Source organism: Eulemur rufifrons, chromosome 18 (genome assembly GCF_041146395.1).
Source record: "Eulemur rufifrons isolate Redbay chromosome 18, OSU_ERuf_1, whole genome shotgun sequence".
Taxonomy (NCBI): domain Eukaryota; kingdom Metazoa; phylum Chordata; class Mammalia; order Primates; family Lemuridae; genus Eulemur; species Eulemur rufifrons.
In genome coordinates this window covers 45,533,666-45,546,659 of record NC_091000.1, presented here as the reverse complement: position 1 = coordinate 45,546,659, position 12,994 = coordinate 45,533,666, and the positions used below count along the sequence as shown (strand labels likewise).

The 12,994-nt window shown below is 34.2% G+C and overlaps 1 protein-coding gene across 2 annotated transcripts in view; it reads left to right on the top strand.

Moving 5' to 3' along the window:
* The window catches only part of MARCHF1 (membrane associated ring-CH-type finger 1), a 275,802-nt gene that overhangs the window by 118,225 nt on the left and 144,583 nt on the right, over nt 1–12,994 (top strand). For both annotated transcript variants that reach the window (XM_069493428.1, XM_069493427.1), the window contains exon 2: nt 5,919–5,969. In XM_069493428.1, the coding sequence (XP_069349529.1) occupies nt 5,919–5,969 (51 nt within the window). The remainder of the gene's footprint in view (nt 1–5,918; nt 5,970–12,994) is intronic.

The window sequence follows — 12,994 nt, the reverse complement described above, 5'->3', positions numbered from 1 at the left end:
TATATATCTAGTTACTATTCTGTTAATACAGAAGGGGAGAATGGATTTTAGGAAAACTAGTACACTCTGCTGTGGTACAATTACCCTTTATCTAACCACCATACAGAAGCCATGGACACTTGGGATTTCTATAATATCATCAATAACAAAAGATTGTTTCATTGGTTCTTTTTTGAACATTTTTCCTACCAAATATTTCATTTTCTTATTACTATATTTGCTAGAAACTCTAAGACAAGTTGAATAATAGTAGCAAGCATCTCTGATAGAATTTATTTAATTTACATAGTTCCAGTATTAAACCATTTAGAATAATAGTTGGTATTGGTTTTTATAGTATTATCTTTTTTCTCTTTAAGGTGTTTCCTTCAATTCTTGTTTTACTTAGAGCTTATGTTAAAATAAGACTGCCGAAGTTTGTCAACTATTTTTGCAGAATTTAATTATAAAATCATAATACTTGTCTCTTTCAATGTATTAATATAATTATTATGTTGATAGATTTTCTGAAAAGGAACTATCTGGAATAAATTCTATTTGTAGTATTCTTGGGGAATTTTTTTGATACACTGCTCATGTAGCAAAGATATACGTTACTATTGAGATATATGCTAATATCTTTAAAAGATTTGTTACATCTGTAGTCCCAAATGAGACCAGAGTATAATTTTCTTTTCTCTTCTTTTTTCCTTCATTTTTTATTTTTGGGTACTACCTTAACATGTTTGAAGTTTCACTTATGCTGGATTAATTATATGAATTAGGGAAATTTATGTTTCTATGACAAGAATTGTCTAAACAAAATTAAAAGTAAGATACAGCTCACTTGTGAAATCATCATGTTCTTATCCTTCTTAGGGGCATATAGATCTTTATTTTTTTAATCTTTCTTTGATTGTTTTTTCAAGATTTTCTCTTCTTGAACAAATTCTGGAGAATTTTTATTTTATTAGAATATGATTCATTTCCTCTAGGTTTTCAAATTTGTTCCAGTAGTGTTATATGTAGCATTGTTTTATAATTTTTCTAATCTTTTCTATGTCTGTAGCTATGTTTCATTTCTCATTTTCTATTATATTATCATACACACACACACACACACACACACACGCACATGTATACATACAAGGTCTGTCCAGAAAGTGTCCAGCCATTGTTACTATAACAAGAACAATTTATATGGTTGGATACTTTCAGGAAAGACCTCGTGTATATCTTAGAGATGGGTTCTCACTATGTTGCCCATACAGTACTTGAATTTGTCTGCTCAAACGATCCTCCTGCCTTAGCTTCCCTAATAGCTGGGATTATAGATGCATGCGTGCCACTATGCCTGGCTTTTTGTTATATATTTTTGCTCTCTCTTACCCTTCAGTCTTATAGGAAGTTTATCTATTTTACAATTATTTTTAAAGTACTTTCTTTAAGAAAACATTTCTTTATCCTTTCTCTCATTTAAATCCATTTTATTAATTTTAGCTTTTAGGCTTTATTATTTTCTATTTATTACATTATTTTGTTTCGTTATTGTGTTCTTTAATAATGAAGGCATTTACAGTCACAAAAAAAGCCAGGCTCAGTGTCCCATGCCTGTGATCCTAACTACTAGACAAGCTTATGCAGTGAGATCATTTGAGCCCAGGAGTTTGCATCCAGCCAGGGCAACAGATTGAGACCTCAGTCTCTAAAATAAATAATACACACACACACATACACACACACACACACATATATACATATTCACATATATACACATGTATATGCATACACATATGATAAAAAATGATAAATGAGACATAACCATAGACACAGAAAGATTAGAAAAATTATAAAAGAATGCTACATGTAACACTATTGCAACGAATTTAAAAACCTGGAGGAAATGAATCATATTCTAGTAAAATAAAAGTTTTCAGAATTTGTTCAAGAAGAAGAAAAAAACTTGAATAGACAATTAAGGAGAAATTGGAAAAGTAAATGAAGGCCTATATGCCCCTAAAAAGGATACGAGCATGATGATTTCATGACTGAGCTGTATCTTACTTTTAAAGAACATGTAAATCCAATTTTATTTACACTATTCTTTTCATAGAAACAAATTTCCCTACTCATTTTATTATTCCAGTATAAATGAAACTTCAAGCATGTCAAGGTAGTATCCAAAAAGAAAAATGAAGAAAAAAGAAAAAGAAAGAAAGTTATACTCTGGTCTCATATGCATTCGGCCTTTGCTCTGTTCTATAGGTATCATATTTTCTAGAGTTTTTGGCTATATTCCAGAGAGTTCTCATTTCTTTAAACCTAGCATTGTCTAAAAGTATGTTAGTTACTTTTCATGTAATTAAGACTTATTAGTCACCTTTCAAAATTGTATTTCTAACTTTATTGGTTCAATTTTCAAAAAAAACAGCCCTTTCAATATTCTACTTGAAAATTTTTGTTCAAGTATGATTTAAGGCCAAATAATTTTTAAATCTTTCACAGACATTAAATGTTTTTTATTTAATGGAGGAAAAAAAAAACCCTACAGAATAGCATCATATCAGTGGTGTCTTTAAGAATGTCTTAGTCTGGTTTCTTCATGTGGGAATATTTAGTTTTTTCTTCAGTTTACATTTTTAAAAAATTCTTTAAGCTATCTTATTTCCCTCTTCCAGTCAATGGTGTAGCATACAGAAGAATTCATATGTAGATACATATATATGTAGTAATATTGTGTATTCTCCAACATAGACCATTTCGTTTAAAGGAACTGTGTCACTTTCCTTAGAGTATAACATTAAAAATACATTAAAGCAGAATTTAGTAATGATTTTATCCATTTGGTAATCACTTTTATTTGCTGGTAATAAAATTCTAACCCTGTTTAGTAAGATCAAATTTGAAAAACAATTAACATTAATAATCACAAAACAAAACTAACAATATCAGATACATTAATCTCAAACAAAAGATTTAAAACTTCTTTAAAATATTAAAATGCACTTATGAAACTAGAAGTCCTTTTCTGCATATTGTGAACAATATGCTAAGATCCAACATTACTGCTTAATGATCCCATGCCTTTCATGAAGACTTGTCAGGAACTTTTGTTGGTTCCAACTTTTATTGACCCACATACAAGGTCACTATAATTTGGGCTTCAGTAAGATTCTGAGACAGCTTACATTTTATCTAAGGTAAAGTATTTAAACTGATTGTAATGAGGTATGACAACCATATTGACTAATCTACAAAGAAGAATATGTCATTGCAATAGGAATGGGACAAGCCACCCAATTAATTTGTAGCAAATTGGACAGATTGATTTGGAAGTTTTCCAAGAGAGAAAGCACTTCTGGTGCTTTGCTTCAAAAGCGTGGCAGACCAAATTTTTTAATCACCTTTGGTGGGAAAAATTTGATTTTTCATTTTTAAATTTTATGTGCCAGAATGTAGTCTACAGTAGAAGCAGAATTGCAAGATATAGAAAGTAAGATGTTTATGTGAAAAGTATGAGTCTAGTATCCTCTGATGATCATCATGATTTTTGAGGAAGCTCTTTCAGTGTTTCTTCTACCTGTGAATTATAATGGAAATATTATAACTTTGCAATTTAGAAAATATTTTCATTTATAATTCATTTGATCCTTACAACCAACAATCCCCAAGATATTATCTCCCCTATATTGTAGTGGGGAGATTGAAGTCCAGGAATGTCAAATAATCTACTCCTCCCAGAGTGAGTGCACCACCAGAAGTCTACTTCCAAGTCCCTCTCTCACTTTACATGGCTGCCAGCAAAGCAATAGTGTTCACCTCTCTGGTCCCACGTGGGAACTTATCTGATGAACTTTCCTTTTCCATGTGCTGGTGTAGAAACAGTAAAGAACTTAGACATGGCAAAAATGTTAACCTTTGCCTAAGTTTTTTTTATTTCTTTCTATGCCTAACCTTCGAGTAGGAAAAAACAGAGCCAATCGATTTCAAGTTAAAAGATCTCTTGAAGTTCTAAATAATCAAGTAGATGCTTTCTCCCCCATTAGATTGAGGGTGCTGGTGAAGAGTGTGGGAATTATCTGCTTATTTTAACCCTCTGCTGAACTCATACACAATTCAGGAGGGAATCTGACCCTCCTTGTTTTATCTCAAAACACTGCAAGGTCCTATTTAGTTTGAAAAATTAAGTAATGTGATGTCAAATTAAGTTTCGTATTTTGTTTCTTGGTTCCTGCAGCACCTTTCAATTCTAGTTTCTTAATCATGTTCTATTAAATATCATGTAAATAAAGAAAATATAACAAAACAACCCCTAAAACAAATCTCACCCAAAACATATTACATTATGTAGCTTATTTACCTCTGCTCTTCACAATAATGTGTCAAAATCCCAGATTTCACTGAGAAGGAAAGATGGATTTTGTTTACTAGTCCCTAGAAGAGGATTTCAGATGTCAGTAGAAAATGCCTCTCTCCATCTCCAGAGGAAGCTAATCAGGGAAAAACGTATGCCGTAGCACAGGCATTAATCCCCAGCTGGGTCACGAGGCTGTTATGAGGTGTAACTAATTGTATTGTTGTGATTCATTTTGGTCTATAACAACACGCTCCACAGTGACATCAGAGTTGTATGAGATGGATGTTGCATGTAAAGAAAAAAGTACTGTTCAGCGAATATCTGCAAGCCTGTGTGTGACACAGTGACAGTTTTCAGTGATGCAGCTACTGTTTTCCACAATAACACATCTGCGATATCCTGTCATCACTCTGTTTCTGAAAACTGTCTCGAGTAGTCATCATGGGGCAATTTCAGACCCACAGGTTGTAATAAGAACTTACTTCTCAAAATATGACCTCTGCCAAGATGCACTGCAATTGTCTGCTCAAGTCCACTTTAGGGCTGAGTCCAGAAGTTAAAAAAAAGAAAGAAAAAAGGATCCTTACACTGGTAAATTATTTTACTGACAATGTTAATTCAGATCGTTCTTTACCAACTTTTCATATTCAGAATTGATTCTTCCAACAGCATTATCTCTATAGAAGAGGTATATTGTGATCTCTTCCTACATGTAAAATGAATAATTCCCATAAACGTTGATTTTCTAGTTGATTATCCACTAACAAATAATTGGCAGAGTAGAAAGAGCAACCAGACTGGACTAGTCAAAGGGGTGGCTCTGATTTAGAGACCAACTCTATTTCCAGGAACAGAATATTTCTGGGTTGCAAACGAGAGGGCTCAACCCCTTAAGGTCCATTTCTGCTTCAAAATTGTATACCCTTTTAAAAAATATCTATTCAAAAGTTTTTTGTCATACTTCTTTTCTGCGAAATTAAAAATTCCTTAAGAGGCAAGAATTAAGGGTATAAATTTTGAAAACATTTTTATGTTTTAAATCTTAAAATGTATAATTTAGCAAGCATTTTAAATTTTAGAAAGTAAATGTTTTACATTTTCAAAGTAAGTAAAATAACAGAAAAGATCAATAAAGTGCATTTTAGAAGAACACAAGTTAGATGTATGTACCATGTAGCCAGCATGAAAGATTTACTGACATTGAGAACCAGAATTCACTCAGAATGTCCTGGTTGCAGGAGCAAAAAGGGGAAATAGTGGACTATACTTTCATTGTCTAATTTTATTTTCAAAGGAACTGTGCAAATTTTTCTACAGAAATAATATTTCCCGGAAACAAATACTTCTAACCTGATAAACGCTCAGATGTTAATTGAAACATTTTCAAAAGTACACTGGTGTATATTAGAAAAATATAATTCAATAAGAGAAAAAGTCATTCTGTATAGCCAATTAGTATGTCTATAAGTCCAAACAATATAGAAAGCATTCACAAGTTTGCCTATGCTATGCTTTCTTTTCTCAGTGGTAAAGAGTATTTTAATACTTTCTTTTAATCAATATTTCTAATTTTATTTTTTAGAATGACAAATCCCCAGGGCGATCTGCAAGTCGATCAAGTAACATTTCAAAAGTAGGTGAAATATATTCACTTTCTTGTTTATTTGTTCATTTCATGGGTTCAAGTAAATATAGATAATGTTTAACCTATATCGTTATCTGTGCAATACACAAATGTGATTTGTTAATGGTTTTAACTGTTTCAAGCATCTACTGTCATAAAAAGACATGATCTCACACGACAAAGTAAGTTAAGCTATTTTTTCCCTTCAGTGCTATGTGCAGGAGATAATTTGCTACTTTCAGAATGTAATGTAAAGCGTGTTCTTTCTCTCATTTCAAACACCATAGAGCTGCCACATACCCAAGTTGAAACTATATCAACATTCTTGGTACAATTCCCACGAATTTAATTTTTCTGGAGTTTGAGCTCAACTCTGCTGGAATTTAACTATTCTTGTCACCAGGGCAGGTTTTAGAAATAAATTTAATATAAAATGTTAGGTTGGTCAGATTTAGGTTATCGAGTCAGTGGATGAAAAAACAAAATATTATCTAGACTGTCTATAAATCAAAGCAAGACACCAGAGTGTTGAAAAGATTTTGGCTTGAGAGATATACTCTAGATTTTTATTTTGCCTAGAAAACAAAACGTAAGAGCTATTCTCCAAAATGGGGCTCTATGTGACATATAGACATGGTACTTGGGAAGTGAAAAGTAATTTAGAGCCATTTGTCAAAATGGAAATTTATGACTTTCAAAAATATAATTAGGATCAAGAAAGATTTGCCATAGCTGGAACTTCCATTTCAGGGCCTCTCACTTGCCAGGGTTCTTCCATGTTCCTGAACTTAACTTTGCATTAGTAATTTTATATTTTCCTTGAAGAGGGTCCCCAAAATAGTAATAAATATCAGGCATTGTGGAAACTAACATTTTTAATAGACAGTAAGCATGCCTGCCTATTCCTCCATGGAAAGACCATATCTGTCTTGCAACATCATCTACTATACAAACATCCTTTAAAAGAAGTCCAGAGCAAAAGCAGTCAATACTTCTGTTTGTTAGATGTGCAGAGACGCATAAAGAATTGTATCTCCATACTTGGTACTGAACATTTCTAATTACATTCAAATTTGGTCCCCTTCAGAGATATTTGAGAGGCAATGTGGCCTACTGGTTGAGAGTGCTAACTCTGGAGAGCGAGGATCTGAGTTTAAGTCACTGCTCTGTCACTTCCTACGTATGTGGCCCAGATATACACTATTGTTTTTTGGTTTTTTTTTTTTTTTTTTTTTTTGAGACAGAGTCTCACTCTGTGGCCTAGGCTAGAGTGCTGTGGTGTCATCATAGCTCATAGCAACCTCAAACACCCAGGCTCAAGCTATTCTCCTGCCTCAGCCTCCCACGTAGCTGGAAGTACAGGTGCACACCCCCAAGCCTGGCTAATTTTTTTTTTAATTTTTAGTAGAGATGGGGGTCTCACTCTTGCTCAGGCCCGTCTCGAACTCCTGCCTTCAAGTGACCCTCCCACCTCATCCTCCCAGAGTGCTAGGATTACAGGGGTGAGGTGCCAAGGCTGGAGGAAACATTCACTTAACCTCCCTGAAAAATAATTGCCTCGTCTATCACACAGGGATGATGATGTACCAGTCACCTGAAGAAGGTTTTCTTAAGTATGTGCAAATTGAAACAACGCCTTTCAAATGTCTGTCACCTTACTCTCCTAATGAAGAGCCTTGCCCACAGCCACAGAACATTATCTTTCTGAACTTAAATATTAATATTAAATAAGTAACAACCTAAAAACTTGTAAACAATACTGACAACTTCCTTGTCACATCAAATATTGTTTTCTAGGGGTAAAATTATATCTGCATTTCTAAACTGCTCTTTGAGTTTGACATAATGCAGCTTGTTTATAACTTTTAGCCTTTTAATTTATTTTTTAAGAAATAAAAAATTCAAGAGTGTGGTTTCTCTTCTATGAGTTCTTCCAGGTTCTGAGATGTATTAATTATATTCCTATGTGGGAGACAATTAATTATAAAAATGCATCCTATGCAGAAAGAAATGAAAAGTTGTCTTCTTAAACATCACTTTAATTGTACCATAAAAAAAGAAACTCAACTATCAGACAGTGGTAGGAATAAACGGATTTCATTGCACATAAATTTATTTAATCCAGTATAACTTTCCTTTTATTTATGTTCAGAATGACAGTTGTAAATGATGAACATGTTAAGTCCTTACTTTTTCATGAATTACTAAGTGATAAACTATTCATTAAGACCACATAACTTACCAAATGTGAAATGGTAAAATCTAGAAACACTTGAGTTCTTTAATTTTTAAAGTGTTGGAGAAGAAAATATAAAAAGTAGAACAGATGGGTTTTTTCTCTACTTTTATGGAAATAATTTTTATGTCAAAGAAAGACTGAGCTTTTCAAGAATGTGAGAATCAGTATTAACAGGGTGATTAAGAGGATATATACCAGCATAACTGCTTAGGAAGGTTATTTGACTTCCTTAATTAATCTTATCTGTAAAGGGAGAACACATTACAGTATCTACCTCTTGGAGTGGAGAACACATTACAGTATCTACCTCTTGGAGTGGTGCTTAGAACAGTGTTTGGCCCTGTGTAAATATATAGCTATTTTTATTATGGAGTTCTTAACATTAATATCTCAGTAACAGCATCAAATAAATGTTCAGTAAATCTCTTTTCAAACGAGTGAATTTTGAGACATGATCTATAATATATACTTTGTTTTCTAAGAATAAGAATAAATTACAAAATCAACAGACTTATGAAATATGTTAGTGATCTGATGTTATTTTATTGGAACAATACTGCATATTCCTGTTTCCTTAAAAAGTATACTTATTTTTAACATAATAAATTATTTTGTGTCAACAATAGTATTACTCATAATGGGTGACTTCCTCATCATTTATACGTTTGTGCCGTCCCCTCTCCTTTGGGACAGAGGACTCCATCCAGGCTGGGACGACAGACCTGTCCTTCCTATTAAGTCTGCCGCCCTGGCTATTTCTTGCAGTTTCCTACTGAATCAGCAGACCTTCTAATCGTCACTATTTGTGAGTGTCATATCAGGAATCTTGTTCTTTACTAGGAATGACGGAGTAAAGAAAAAATCCTTAACCAGTTCTCAGCAAGCTTGTACTAAGAGAGTTGAGATAAGATATAGATATAGACCTAGATATAGATAGATATATAGATATAGCAGAACTGCATAACTCCCTGTGTACAAAAGAGTTACCATAACAGGTTGGGACTCCTTTTCTTAGAAAAGCATTCTGGCAAGATTATCACTTGTCTGGCATCTGGGATCTTAGATTTTGGAAGTGGAGCACCACCGTACCCGGTAAGAATAATTCAGTATGTCTGGACTTCAAACAATACAGCCATCCTAGACACCTGGTTTCCTTCTGGAGTCTGGAATTTTAGTACCTGTGGGTGCCTACACAACCAGCCCCCAACAAAATCTTTCAGCGCTGAGTCCTAATGAGCATCCCTGGTAGGCAATGCTCCACACGTGTTGGCACAACTCATTGCTGCAGGAATTAAGCATATCCTGGCTGACTCCACTGGGATGAACAAGGAGTTCAGAGAGCGATCACTTCCATTTACTTAGGACGGAATAGCACCAGAAAAGGTTTCTTAGAAGAGTGGTGTATAAATAGGGACTTGAAGAATGGGTGTGAATTGATCAACTGTCAGGAAAGCGTGTTTAAAGACATGTAAGTGCAAGGAATGAAAGCTGGAAAACAAATTATGAGGAAGAAGGTACATAGTTTTTAAGGAGCTTTGAGATGGGACTTTGAATAATAGAATACATTCTCTTTAGTCATAGACTTGGAAACAGAGAAATGGATCTAGAACCCATCAAGGTCCTTGAGACATTTTTAGTAAATGTGTATGAAATGGAACATTATTGTTTTTACCCTTCAGTATTACACATTATTATACAAATATAAACTCGCTATTGTAAAAATGAAAATTCAAATATAAATAATAAATGTTGAATTGTTAATAGACATCAGAAATAACATCCTTATTTTTTACCTCTGAACCTTTGTACCATATGTTATTCAATAGCAATTATACTTTGAATTTTCTGGTAACTCCAATGTTTACTTTTTAAATTAGTTTATATTTCTAGTTTGTTTTAATAAATATAAGATAGTTATACCTATGCTCTTTTTTATTCTAGTAAGGTCGGTATGCCATGGATATATTAAAGTTGACCCAAAAGCTACAGAGAAGCTATACAGGTTTAATACAATGTATGTGAGATTGTAAAAATATCTTGAGTATGAACAAAGCAGCATTCATTAATCCATCACTTACTTTAAAAAAAAACTGCTTTTGATAGTAGTTCTTGCTGCTGCTTTTTAATACACATATTGCTCACAAATAGGTTTCTCAAGATGAAAAATTAGCCAAATTTGGCCTTTTTTAAATTTCTTCTAGGGTGAAGGAAGGATCATTACACTTAACTAGCAACAGTGTATTATGTATCTCATAAGAAAAACCTTTCAAAAGCAAACCGTCAAAAGGAAGAAAAGCCTTGTATTTCCAATTCAAGTCAAGAGAATTTTCTTTTAAGTAAAATACTTTGCTTTTTGGTGTGTGTAGGAAGCAGCTCACAAAACTTGATCTATCTTTAAAAAGAAATTCAAAAGCCACTACCTTAACAAAATGATATTCCAGTCAGTATCCATCATTTCCTATTGTATTTTCTAGACCCCATTTACTTGACAAAGGTTCATTTAAATTGTTCAGTTGCTCTCTACCTAGAAATATATGTTAAGGTAAAGATGGTATATCGTTTATAAAATATTATTCCTAAAGCTTTCCTTTGTCTATGTATCCTAGTTCATTCTGCAATAAATAAAGATGCATGGTATAGTCAACACAATTTACTCAACAAATATTTTTTGAGGGTGTACTGTGTACAAGGCATTATCAGATCACAGTATTTTAAATAGGCATTTTCTTTCGATCAAATACATACTTTAATTTTACTTCTGTAAATCTTTCTTTCTCCACATTTTCCCAGATTTGCCTATAAGATTCCAAACTGTTTTCCAGCAAGGTCAAAGTGAAAATGTTGCCCATATGTAAAATGTACTGGGAATTCTTTCAACTGAATCTGAGCCAAGCACTTGCACCTCTGAACAGGTGTTTAATGTTCTGATTTATTGAGAGATCCATCTTGGCTTGCTTATACAAGGGACCTACAAATCAGCCTCAGACTACATACCTTTAGAGGATAAGTTTGATAGGTTGATGAAGTAGGATGAATAATTAGGAAATAACTGGAAATGAGATGGATTAATTTGAGCACTTTCATAGAGTCTGAGTAAAGGTCTGTCCTGAAACCAAAGCTAAGGAAATGAGTATAAATTTAGTTGGATTAGTAAATGTGGTAGAGGAAGATTAAGAAAGTCTGAGACCTTCTTATGTTCTGAAGCTTTTTCTTTATATAAATTTACTCCTTGAGTGATCTCATCTAACCTCATGACTTTATATATAATCAATAGGCCAATAACTCTCAGATATTTTTAACTTAAATCTCTGTCATGACTTCCAGATTCAAATATCCTACTCAAATTTTCCAGATAAATATGTAATAGGAATTTGTCTTGGGCCAGGTTGCCCAGAGCAGATCTTGAATTGAGAATTGTCTTCAATGAATTACTATGGGAATATTCCTAGGACAAGCCATCAAAGAAGAGAAAGAAGCAGCTTAGCGAAGAGGAAGAAATCCAGAGAGTTCCCTGCACCTGCATGGGGATGCTGGTGTATAAAATGCACTTCCGTTAGTCCCCTCTTGGGGCAAGGGAGCTAGGCTTTCATCCTCCCTTACTTGCCATTAATTGGCTCAGCAGTGTTCAGGCAGAGAAATACTTCCTGACACTGTGACTTTCTTTTCATGCGGGCAAACTGTCCAAGACTCCAAAGGACAGTTTGTGAAAGAGAATCACAGTTGTAGGACTTTAGAAACAAAAGCAGCCAAAAGCTGAAGGAGGCATGTCCAGAAACAGTGAGTGGGACCAGAAAGGATCTTGGTGGAACACCGACAGTACCTGCTATCATCCTTCCTTTGCACCACCCAGAAACACAGGCCCTTATTCCATCTCATCATGGATTCTTATAGATGATTGTTAGCCACAATTTCTAAGGAAAAATGTAAAAGACATGGATTCGTAGAATGAGCTTTTTCTACTGCAGCTGCCAAGCCATAACGGATTCATTATCTCTTTCTTCTAACACTTATTTCAAGTATCCCTCATTCTTCATTGTCACTTCTGTTTGTCAGTCTGAGTGGCTTACGGGTGAGGTGTCTCTGACCTCCAATCCCAATTATTATGCCCTTGAGAGGTTGCAGTTGCTGTAATTATTCCATTTGAAGTTAAACCTGGATGTGGGTAAATGAAAAAAATGCTGCCATGGATTCTCCAGATTTCAAAATATTCCTTGCTTCCCCATCATATAACACCAACCCTACCTCTTCATAATGGGCAAGTTCCATTGCTCAATGAATTGCTGCTCTGGCTACCAGGCAATGTGACATGTGTTATAAAGCTCATCAGGTAAAGCTCAACTCAAGTGGTCAACTGATGTCCATGGTCAGGGCTTCAATCTTTCTAGGGCCAAGTAAAATGCCAGGAACTGCTTTCTAAATGGTGAAGAGAACTCTGCTGCAATAGTATGGCCTTGATCAAAGACATTAGGGTTTTCACTGGACTTCTCCATTTGGAGCTTGAGAGAGAACCTAGATTGCCTTTGTATTTATCATGATACTTCTAGTAGTATGGAGTTTGCCATTTATTATTTCTCTGGCATCAAGACTGCTTGTATTACAGCTGAAGCTGCTGCAGATCTTCTCTCATTCTAGGCCTCACTCAGAACTGCAGCCTTCTGAGTTATCTGATAAAGAGGCTCGAGCATTATTCCAAAGTGGTGTTTATGCTGCCTCTAAAATTCAGAGTCCTACCAAGCACTCTTTGTCTCTAATACTAAGGTAACACACAATATTTGCCCTTCACTCTAGAAAGAAT